This window comes from Dendrobates tinctorius, unplaced genomic scaffold (genome assembly GCF_039654945.1).
Source record: "Dendrobates tinctorius isolate UK_male_01 unplaced genomic scaffold, ASM3965494v1 ptg000035l, whole genome shotgun sequence".
Taxonomy (NCBI): domain Eukaryota; kingdom Metazoa; phylum Chordata; class Amphibia; order Anura; family Dendrobatidae; genus Dendrobates; species Dendrobates tinctorius.
In genome coordinates this window covers 36,981,463-36,993,575 of record NW_027361703.1, presented here as the reverse complement: position 1 = coordinate 36,993,575, position 12,113 = coordinate 36,981,463, and the positions used below count along the sequence as shown (strand labels likewise).

The 12,113-nt window shown below is 43.2% G+C and overlaps 1 protein-coding gene across 2 annotated transcripts in view; it reads left to right on the top strand.

The window, feature by feature from the left end:
* Nucleotides 1-12,113, top strand: part of POT1 (protection of telomeres 1) — a 123,961-nt gene that overhangs the window by 29,100 nt on the left and 82,748 nt on the right. The window contains exons 1-3 of one of the 2 annotated variants that reach the window (XM_073573419.1): nt 5,789-5,923; nt 9,984-10,065; nt 10,297-10,587. In XM_073573419.1, coding sequence (XP_073429520.1) covers nt 10,048-10,065; nt 10,297-10,587 — 309 coding nt within the window. In that variant the 5' untranslated portion in view covers nt 5,789-5,923; nt 9,984-10,047. Of the gene's footprint in view, nt 1-5,788; nt 5,924-9,983; nt 10,066-10,296; nt 10,588-12,113 lie in introns of those variants that run through there. The other variant, XM_073573418.1, reaches the window with a different exon arrangement.

The window sequence follows — 12,113 nt, the reverse complement described above, 5'->3', positions numbered from 1 at the left end:
CCAATTTCAGAGAGCTCTTCGCGGTCTGGGAAGCGTTGCGGAGAAACCAGTCGGTACTAAAGAATAGTCACGTCCGCATATTATCCGACAATATAACGGCAGCGGCATTCCTGAAGCACCAGGGAGGGACCAGACATCAACCACTACAGGCCCTAGCGGAAAAAATATTCGCTTGGGCGGAATGAACAGTCCAGTCTGTGACCGCAGTACACCTAGAAGGTTCTCAGAACGAAGTAGCCGACTACTTGAGCAGACAACGGATCCACCCGACAGAGTGGGAATTGAACGTAGAGATCTTCGACCATCTTTGTCAGCATTGGGGGACCCCCAGTATAGATCTTTTTGCAAGCCGAAAGAACTCGAAGGTCCCCAGATTCTACTCCCTGAATCCAGCCGACCACCCAGAAGGCATAGACGCCCTGAGCCAGACTTGGAGCGAATCCCTCTCTTATGCGTTCCCACCACTGGCTCTCATACCAGCAGTGCTCAGGAAGATACGCGAGGACCACGCGAGAGTAATGTTGATCGTTCCATACTGGCCGAAGAGAAGCTGGTTCCCCCTTCTAGGAGCCATGGCGGTGGGAAATCCAGTCGAACTACCCCCGTGGAAGGACATCATCCACCAGGGCCCGATCCACCACCCGAACCCAGCAAGACTCCACCTATCGGCTTGGATCCTGAGAGGGACATCCTGAAGGCAAAGGGATTGTCGGATCAGGTCATATCCACCCTACAGGCCAACCAGTGGCATCCGCAATCTATCGAAAGATATGGAAAAGATTCTGTCTGGAGGGTGGCAGGTCCGATCTTGTTGCAGGCACCCCTGACCTCCCTAGCATACTAAGCTTTTTTCAGGCAGGGTTTAATAAAGGCCTTAAGCCCAGCACTCTAAAGGTCCAGATTTCAGCCTTGAGCGCCTTCTTCGATTACCAGTTAGCTTCACATCCCTGGGTAATAAGATTTCTAAGAGCCACACAGCGCCTGCGCCCCACGATTAGGCAGCTCACCCCGCCTTGGGACCTCGGCCTGGTACTTAGGTTTCTCTGTACAGACCCCTACGCTCTCGGTGAGAAATTAACCATCTCTGCTCTCACTCGTAAAACGGCCTTCCTAGTAGCCATTACCACGGCCAAAAGAATAGGGGAGATCCAGGCCCTGTCCACTAAGGACCCATATCTCCAGATAAGAGATGACTGTATAATCTTAAGGTTAGACCCGGCATTTACCCCATAGGTAGCCTCTCCAAGGTAGCCTCAGTAATCTCGGACGCCTACCAAGCTGAAGGCGCCAACCTGCCAGATTCCATAAAGACCCACTCTACGAGGGCGGTATCGGCCTCATGGGCCGAACGGGCGGGGGCGTCGGTTGATCAGATCTGTAGAGCAGCAACCTGGGCCAGTCTTAATACATTCTGCAGGCACTACAAGCTTGATGTGTTAGCTGGTCAACAGACCGCATTCGGAAGAAAGGTTCTCCAGGCGGTAATCCCACCCTGAGGAGGTGCTTTGGTACTCTCCATGGTGCTGTCAGGTGGACGTCCTGGAAAATAGGTATTAGACCTACCGGTAATGATGTTTCCAGGAGTCCATCCTGACAGCACGGGTAGTTCCCTTCCCTGTTGTGTTATACTACAATGTATTATGTTATGTCATATGCTGTAATATGATTGTTTCATTAAACTGTTACTAGCATCATCCACCTTGTGGTACTTGTTAAATCACTGAGGGAGAGGGGGTGGGACATGACCTTTTAACCTCTCGTGTGCTTTCCTGTCCCTGTAAGGAGGAGGAGGACATCCTCCATGGTGCTGTCAGGATGGACTCCTGGAAACATCATTACCGGTAGGTCTAATACCTATTTTTAGGCATAAAGTTAGTATACTTATTGTAGATTCTGCCATTTACTATAGATTCTTAATTTACTTTCCAGTGAGAAAACAGAACCAGCTCTGCTCCATATTAGATAATTTTTACTTCCAAGAGTCTTGTTAGCCAGAATTTTGCTTAATAATACATTTTCAATAAAGAACCCAGTAATAATGCAAAACTAATTAAATATTCCAAATTACCTAGCTTTCCCTTGAAGCTACAAAATAATGAGAGCTTTGCAGGAACATAAATAAATTATCCTTATAAGTGCATATTAGTACACATCGAGCAGTAGGAATTTGTGCAGACCGGATAGACTATAGAATGAAAAGCTTCATATTCTGTTAGGTGCTCCATTTATATGTCTGTAGGAAATTCTCCATTTATTGAGATGTAAACCAGTCAGTGAATTTTCTTTTCTCTGAACTTATGTTTGGTCATATCTTTCATCTTGGTCTGAAGATGGTATGATCTACCTTCCATTACTGGGTCATGGTCTCCTGCCCCTTCTTCATAAATGGGAAATATGCAGTTCCATCTTTTCTAACTAGTGAGAATACTGGGTCTCCACAAGCCATTTCAGATATTAAAAGAAGAAAAAATCATAAGGGAAGAATCTTTAAAGATTTTTTTTTCTTGCTCTTACAAAACTTATAGTGGGGATGAAAATTTGAATATACAAAACTCACAAGTCTTATCCGCTTTTACATTACATTAAAGGGGTTCTCCAGGATTACTCTATGCGATTAAGTATTTTGAATCCTCACAAAATGTCCAACTCATGCTATCACGACTTTCCGATGCCAGCTGCAAAAGAGGGTGGTCGCAAGTATGTGATTTGCATAAATGCGCTCACGTGCCAACTAGATGTAAACAGCTTTGTGCAGTATTGAGTGAGTCCGCACACGTCTAGTTGGAATGTGGTCTAATATGTATGGGAGAATCCTGATGGCGTGCAATGTGCGCGCTGTGAAGATTCAAATGTCTCCAGTCACATGGAGTGTTTGCATTCTCATGCCATTTTTACCCAGCTTTGGCAAACGTGAGTGGAGTGATGGGGTGTGATGAGGCATGGCAAACCTCGCTTGTAAAATTCATGACAAGCAGAATCATTAATTATGCCTCAAATCTTAGTCCTCAAATGGAATAAGTTTTTTGAGGCGAGTCACCTCTTAATGAATCGGAGCGTCTGACTCCTGCACCACTCCTCATCAAGACTGGGGTGAACATCATTGGTCTTGATTAAATTGGGGCCATAGAGCGGAGTGGAACAGTGCTGGATGCCGGAGAAGATGGCGATTGGCGAGTATATACACACACAATACGTTACACTAGTGGTTTCACAGGTATAAGGAATAAAATTACCAGGAGTGCTTCTCCAAAGTGAACAGAGCTTGCATTGCTTATCAGGCAGCATGGGAGCATTCCGACACAGTGATTAAAAAGGAAAGGCATGACTGGGAAGAACATGGAGAAGATTCACCAGATGGGGACTGAAAAGTACAAGAACAGAAGTTGGAAGACCAATGGCATCTCTCTGTGGCCTCAAAAATGGTTGACTATTATTGCAAGTTCTTGCCTCAGTCATAGGTGTAACTCATGAACCTCTGAAATAATTTCCAAACCAGGATTAAAGAAACCTGTTCAGCTTACAGGTAAAGGGAACCTGTCACCATGAAAATGCCGTCCACCTTGCAGGCACCATGTTATAGAGCAGGGGAAACTGAGCAGATTGAGAAATAGTTTTGTGAGAAAAGATTCAACATAAGTTATGTATTAATGCTTGAAAGGGAACCTGTCGGATGCAATGACATTATTAGCCTCCAGATATGGGGTTAATTTGCTGGTTAATAGCGTTGTGAAGGTGCCTGGCTATAATACTAAGTGTGGCACCTGGGATAAAATGAACTTCATTTCTCCTGGAAGCTGCTACCGTAACTTTTCAGTCATGCCGGTGTGCCCAAAGCAATGACAGTCATCGGTTGCATTACTGATACATACGTACGCCCCGGCACGGACTGACAACTCGCTCAGTAGTGCATCAGTGTTGAAAATGCAGTGTTGTTTTGCAGCTTAATGGCGTGACTGGGCATGATGGGTTCACTTTAACTCTGTCAGCACAGAATGACTGCTCAAGTACAGGTGCTCGGTGCATCATAGCAGGGCCGTCATTTAACTACACTTTCCTGCCTGCTTGTATTCTATCACCCCCCCCCACATTTCTCTGGCTCTATGAAGCCGGAGATGATAGTCAAAGAAGAGGGAAGGGTGGATATTGAGGAAAAACAGGCAGGTGGGAATGGGATCTTAAGATAAAATCACTTGTTGACATTATTAAAAATAAAACTGACAGTTACTCTTTAAATCACTGGCCACATCATGATGCACCAAGCGCCTGTGCTTTGAGCTGTCATTTTGTGTGACTGATTCCCTTTAAACCTCTGTTTTTCTGGGATTTTCGGCTCAGTGGGCGGTCCTGTCAGTGATTGACAGCTATTTATGCACTTTTATACAAGGAAAGCTGTCAATCACTGATGGGACTGCCCACAGGACCGATAATCCTAGAAAGAGCAGACGATTAAATGATTAAAACATTGGTTCTACTGAAGCTTCATTCACAAAACTATCAACCTGCTCAGCTCCCCGTTCTCTGTAACATGAGGCCTGCAGATTGGATGGCATTTTCATGGTGACAGGTACTCTTTAAACATCTCCATTATTATCTGCATGGCAGAGAGCATTAGTTGATTACCAGTTTTTGTTGCTATTGGTGGGCAGAGTAACTACACCATTGTATCCTTTAAAAATCTGTCATGCTCCCATCTATGTCTTGTAAAGTGTACCATCTGAAATTCGGCTGTATGCTGGTCTAATGCCAACACAGCCGTATGGTGCACCATAAGATAATGAGAATTGGACCTACCCACAATATTTATTGGACATGATATTGTTTTCTTGCTGTACAGTATATCTCATCATGTAGTTACCGTATATGTTTTAGTGCCCAATGGAACAGCTCCAGTAGAAGTGTATTTTATTAATGGGTCTAAAGGTACTGTCACACTTAGCGATGTACCAGCGATACCGACCAGCGATATGACGCTGTCAGAATCGCTGGTACATTGCTAAGTGGTCGCTAGTGAGCTGCCACACAGGCAGATCTCACCAGCGACATCGCAGGGGTCGCTACTTACCTGTCAGACTAGGCGATCCTGACGTCCTCCCGCCCGCGTCCACGCTCGTCAGCGCCACAGGAAGCCCAGCAGGAAGCTGACGACGAGAAACAGTCCAGGACGTTCTCGCGCGATCAGCGATAACCAGCGGGGGAGCGGTCGGAGGTAAGTATCAGACATAGCGATATCGCTATAACGTCACAAAAACCAGTTATAGCGATATTATTAGCGATATCGCTTAGTGTGACAGGCCCTTTAGGCTAGGGTCTCACAACCGTATTTCCTCTCATCCGAGAAAATCTGTCAGATTATGCTAATCTGAGTGTTATCAAAGAGAGATCTGATATTTTTGGGGGCGAGAAGACAATGGGGAAAAAGAACCCTGCATTTTGTCAGTCCATTAAAATGTCATGAGTGTGGTCAGATTTTTTCTTTTCCCATTCCGTTGCATGGTCGAGTACTATCTAACAATCGAATGCAAATGTGCTTGCTGGGATTTTTTTTTTCTCCCCTTCAGATAGTCTGTCCGAGGAAAAAATCTAATATGTGCACGTCCCCATAAAATAATATTGGTTCTAATGTGATTGGATGTTTTGTTCGAAGGTGCTCAGACAGGAAATACGGCTGTCTGTACGAGCATTTACAGAAATTAGCTCTTTGGAATATATGTGTCCAGACTCTGATTGTTCTGATTAGAGCATAGTTGAATTGCAAGGTGTCTTGGCATTCTTTTTTTTTTTTTTTATTACAGACTATTGTTCTATTATTACAATTGAGGACCAATCCAATGTGAAGCTGAAGTGCACATTTTTCAGTGGAAATCCAGATTCACTTCCGAAAATTTATAAAATTGGTGATATTGTTCGATTTCATAGAATAAAGGTACGCTATTGAGTCCATGTAAAAGTCTTTTATATCTGTACTGTCATGGAATCGCACGACCCAACGGATGAGCGGTCAGCTAATGGCACAAACACATACAACAGGGCTGGTATAGGTGAGAGGAAGACCCTACCAATAGGGAATGAGGGATGGTCACCACCTGAGCTCCAACCTGAGCCTGTCCCTGCACTCCCCTAATGCCCTATGCGGGTCCTTCCCCCCCCCCCCCCCCCGCCACCGTCAGGATACCTTGTCCCTAGTAGTCAACTATTACTGCCCTGGCTAGTGAACTGGTCGGCAAGGAGCACTAGCCTCACCTCTGCAGATAATAACACACAGGGGATAGTGACAGACAGACATCAAAGGGAAAAGGTAACAAAAACACCACACTTAGCTTATGTACACCGTTGCTAAGCTCCACACCGCAGATAACAACAGCAGGATGGCACCGTTGAAGCTCTAAAAAACTATAGGGAGAAAAATACTTCATCTAAAAAGCTAATTAAACTTGCCAAAAACGACACAGAGAAGCACATTGCTAAGGAGAGTAAAACTAATCCCAAACTGTTCTTCAACTATTTCAATAGTAAAAGAATCAAAAGTGAAAGTGTAGGCCCCTTAAAAAATTATGAGGAAAGAATGGTTGTAGATGACTAGGAAAAAGCTAATTTATTAAACACCTTCTTCTCCATGCTAGTCACGGTGGAAAATGAAATGCTAGGTGAAATGCTGAGAGACAAAACCTTATATTAAGAAAAGGTGTGAAACTGGCTAAATAAGATTAAAATAGACAAATCTCTGGGTCCGGATGGCATTCACCCACGAGTACTAAGAGAACTAAGTAATGTAATACACAAACCATTATTTCTTATATGTAGTGACTCTACAGCGATGGGGTCTGTTCCACAGGACTGGAGCATAGCAAATGTGGTACCAATATTCAAAAAGGGCTCTAAAAGGGAACCTGGAAATTATAGGCAAGTAAGCCTAATCTCTATTGTTGGTAAAATATTTAAAGGGATTCTGAGGGGTGTTATTCTGGATTATCTCAATGAGCATAACTGTTTAACTCCATAACAGCATGGGTTTATGAAGAATCGCTCATGTCAAACCAATCAGTTTTTATGATGAGGTAAGCTATAGACTGGACCAAGGTGAGTCATTGGACGTGGTATATCTTGACTTTTCCAAAGCGTTTGATACTGTGCAACATAAGAGGTTGGTATACAAAATGATAATGCTGGATCTGGGGGAAAATGTGTGTAAATGGGTAAGTAAATGGGTAAGTAACTGGCTTAGGCTAGGTTCAGATTTGTGGATGTCAGAGCTGCGGAGGGCTGCGTAGTTCCTCTGTGAAGCTCCGTCCACTGCCGCACCGCCTACGTCTGCATGCGACCTGCGTACCTATCTTAACATTGGGTATGCAGACCATGTGGTTGTATGCGGATGCGTGCGCATGTTTCGTTTTGACTGCGGCGAACGCAACATGGCGGAGCTGAATGGAGGAGGTGCGGCAGTGGGCGGAGCTTCACGGAGGAACTACGCAGCCCTCCGCAGCTCTGACATCCGCAAATCTGAACCTAGCCTTAGTGATAGAAAGCAGAGGGTGGTTATAAATGCTATATTCTCTATCTGGGTCGCTGTGCCCAGTGGGGTACCGTAGGGGTCGGTGTTGGGACCTATTCTCTTCAACATATTTATTAACGATCTGGTAGAAGGTTTACACAGTAAAATATCGATATTTGCAGATGATACAAAACTATGTAAAGCAGTCAATACAAGAGAAGATAATATTCTGCTATAGATGGATTTGGATAAGTTGGAAACATGGTCCGAAAGGTGGCAGATGCGGTTTAACAATGATAAATGTAAGGTTATACACATGGGAATAAGGAATCAATATCACCATTACACACTGAACAGGAAACCACTGGATACATTTGACATGGAGAAGGACTTGGGGATCCTAGATAATGATAAACTTACCTGGGGCAGCCAGTGCCAGGCAGCGGCTGCCAAGGCAAACAGGATCATGGGGTGCATTAAAAGAGGTCTGGATACACATGATGAGAGCATTATACTGCCTCTGCACAAATCCCGGGTTAGACCGCACATGGAGTACTGTGTACAGTTTTGGGCATCGGTGCTCAGGAAGGATATAATGGAACTAGAGTGAGTACAAAGGAGGGCAACAAAATTAGTAAAGGGGATGGGGGAACTACAATAACCAGAGAGATTAGCAAAATTAGGATTATTTAGTTGAGAAAGACGTCTGAGGGGCGATATAATAGCCATGTATAAGTATATAAGGCTATGTGCACACGTTGCTGATTCCGCTGCGGTTTTTTCCACTCGGAAACGCAGGTAATATGGTAGAGGTATGAAACCGCTGCGAAAAACCGCACCAACAATTGACATGCTGCGGTTTGTAAACCGCAGCAAAACCGCGCGGAAAAAACCGCACCGTCAGCACAGCGTTTTTGAAACCCCATAGGGTTTCACTGTACTGTACTTGGTCAGCGGAACTGCTGCGTTTCCGCAGCGGCAACGCAGCAGAAACCGCACCGTGTGCACACAGCCTAAGGGGACAATACAAAAATCTCTCCGATGATCTGTTTATACCAAGGAATGTGACGGTCATAAGGGGGCTTTCTCTGCGTCTGGAGGAGAGAAGGTTTTTCCATCAACATAGAAGAGGATTCTTTACTGTTAGGGCAGTGAGAATCTGGAATTCCTTGCCTGAGGGAGGTAGTGATGGCGAACTCAATCGAAGGGTTCAAGAGAAGCCTGGATGTCTTCCTGGAGCGTAAAAATATTGTATCTTACAGTTATTAGGTTCTTTAGAAGGACGTAGATCTGGGGATTTATTCTGACGGAATATTTGCTGAACTGGATGGACTAATGTCTTTTCGGCATTGATAACTATGTTACTATGTAACTGGACTCCAAACACCAGATGTGGCTGACACCAGAGAGCTGCTAGGCTGGTCTCCAGAAAGGAACTGTATCACCAACAGTCAGCTGATGCATCAGGTGACCTTTTAAAGGATGGTGGGAGTGGTCACCACCTGCATCAGCTGACCCAGGAGCACTGCAGTAACAGCTGATTGCCAGCGAAGGAAAAACGGACATTAACACCTGATGGTGCTTAAGGAAAAAAAGTTTTAAACTGAGAGGAACCAGAGCTGCCACAAATCCAAACATGGATCGTGACATGTATAACTATAAATACAGTGCAAAAAGTAAATTTGGGAGGAAAGGTGGTTTAGTTTTCGCATGTTGCCTGAAGTACCGTAGTTCTTGAGCAGAGTGCACACTTATGTCCAAGAATATTTCCCGCAGGGTAAACGTGCCCGACTTTACAGAATGTAAACCAGGTATATAGCTCAGAAAGAAAAAAGATAAAAAGGAAGCTTGCCTCACCCGTGTCCTCAACTCTGGATAGAAGATCCAGCAGAACCACTATGTATAGACATACACTTATAGTACAAATGAAATGTGGTATAATAGTTCTGCAGGTCTAAATCCCATTTTCAAGTAATTCCTTAAAGAGGTTTTCCCATGAGCAAAGTACCTCTTAATTAATAGATCTTAGAAGGTACTGTGTAATGGCTGTGTCTAACCGTACAGGAACATGGTCTGATCATACCATAAATCCTGGGCAGGAGAGGGAGCAAGGAGAGAATAATTGACAGGACAGCACAGGATCATCACATCTGATTCTTTTTGTGAGGCAAAACATTTCCTGGTTTTACCTAATATTTTACCTCACAGAAAGAATCGGCTATGATCCCATAGTGTAATGTCTGTGTACTCTTTTCTTTCCTCCCCTGCCCAGGAGCTGTGGTATGGTCAGACCATGTTCCTGTACGGTCAGACACGGCCATTACACAGTACACAGCAGGGACACATATATAAGATTATCTCAGCACAGGAACATTTTATTTAAACACATCTAATTGTGGAACTTATTATTCCAAGATCTATTGATTAAAATTTTGATTAAAATTATCTTTGTTCATGAGAAAACTCCTTTAAGTGACTCAACATTTTGTATCAGTTACACAGGGATATCCAGCTTTGGAGCGTCAAATAGTCTCGTCTATGCACTTTATTCTCCTGGCATGGCCAGAATGATTATGGTAAGAAAATACGACTCAAAAAATCTACAATAGTTGGAACTTTGCAATATTAATATTTAGTGGTGGTGGTCCTGGACCACAGTATTGCTGTTACCTAACATTGATATAGGCGGTATGATCTCGTTTGCCAAATAAGTACAATTTTGTAATTAGTTTCATTTTGGTTACCCACATTTACACATTCATCATGTGTATTAGGATGTGTTTGTGATATTTTTTTTTTTCTTTTAGATCCAGAAGTTTAACAATGAATTTCAAGGTATTAGTAGTAGTGGTTTCTCAGCGTTAGTATTTGAAGGTACGGTTGACGCGCCACTTGTTCCAAGGACTTCTAGTGAGCGTTATAGCTTTACTATAGAAGACCAGAAAACCGTAGAATTATTACGCCATTGGCAGATGGGGCTGCAGCAGTTTTCTAGCTCAAGACGGAAGTTATCAGATGTACCGCCTGGCCAATATTTCGACTTGATCTGTCAGGTTATTGCAAAAGCTGAGGTTGATAAGGCCTCATATCTCCTTAAGGTAGTGTATGTTTCTTTACTTTTTTTTTCCATATTTTAATGTGTCTCTACAATCCGCAGCTTAGTTATCTTTCTCTAACATATAATAGTATTTTGTTGTGTTTGCACTCTAAAGATTAAAAAATAAACTGTGTCTAAGTCTTACTGGGGAAATAACGTTTGTCTCCTTTAACCTCTTCACCCCGAAGCCTGTTTTCAACTTCCTGACCAGACCAAATTTTCCAATTCAGCATCACTTTGTGTGGTAATAACTCTAGAACGCTACAAAGCCTCCCAGTGAATGTTTTCGCGTGACACATTGTAGTTTATTGTAGTGGTAAATTTTGGTCAATTTTTTTTGTGTTTATTTGTGAGAGTATTGGAAATTTGGCGAAAATTTAGATCATTTCACAATTTCCAAACTTTTTACTTTTATTCCCTTAAACCAGATAGCTATATTGCGCAAAATAGATAATAAATAATATTTCCTACATGTCTACTTTATATCACCATCATTTTTAAAATGGTTTATCAGAAATTTCTAATTTTTCCAACAAAATTTACAAAACCATTTATTCTTATGAACCAAATCACATTTGAAGTGACTGTGAGGGATCTGTGTGACAGAAAATACCCAAAAGTTAAAATATTTTAAAAACTGCACTTCTCAAAGTGCTCAAAAGCACATTGAAGAAATTTATTAACCCTTTAGGTGCTTCACAGGAATTAACCCGCTTCCGACATCAGGCGTAAATGTTCACCGATGTTGGGCTCCCTCTCTTAGATGTGTGCTCCAGCGGTGAGCCCGCACCTTTCCCAATACATGTCAGCGGTTTTGAACATCTGACATGCCCGTAACAGCCGCGGGTGGAATCGCGATCCACTCGCGGCTATTAACCCGTTAAATGCCGCTGTCAAACTCTGACAGCGGCATTTAACATGCGCTTGCGGCAGTCGCGCCGGAAATCCACCCATCAGCGAACCCTGTCACGTGATTTCGGGTCACCGATGGGTTGGCATGACAATCAAAGGTCTCCTGCAGACTTCTATGGTTGTCACTGCTGGATTGCTATGAGCGCCGCCCAGTGGTCGGCGCTCATAGCAGGTCAGCAATTCTACTACATACAGACGATCTGATCATCGCCTGTCTGTAGCAGAGCCGATCGCATAAGTGCAGCTTCTAGTCTCCCATGGAGGCTATTGAAGCATGCCAAAAGTAAAAAAAAAAATGTTTTAAAAGGTATTTAAATAAAAAAAATAAAGTTCAAATCACTCTCCTTTCGCCCCAGTCAAACAAAGAAAAATCAAACATACACATATTTGGTATCACCGCATTCAGAATCACCCAATCTATCAATATAAAAAAAAAACCTGATAGCTAAACGATGTAACGAGAAAAAAATTCAAAACGACAGAATTTACGGGTTTTTCTTCTCTGCAACATTGCATTAAAATGCAATAACGGGTGATCAAAAAATAGTTTCTGTGCCAAAATAGTATCATTAGAAATGTCAGCTCGGCGTGCAAAAAATCAGCCCTCACCCAACC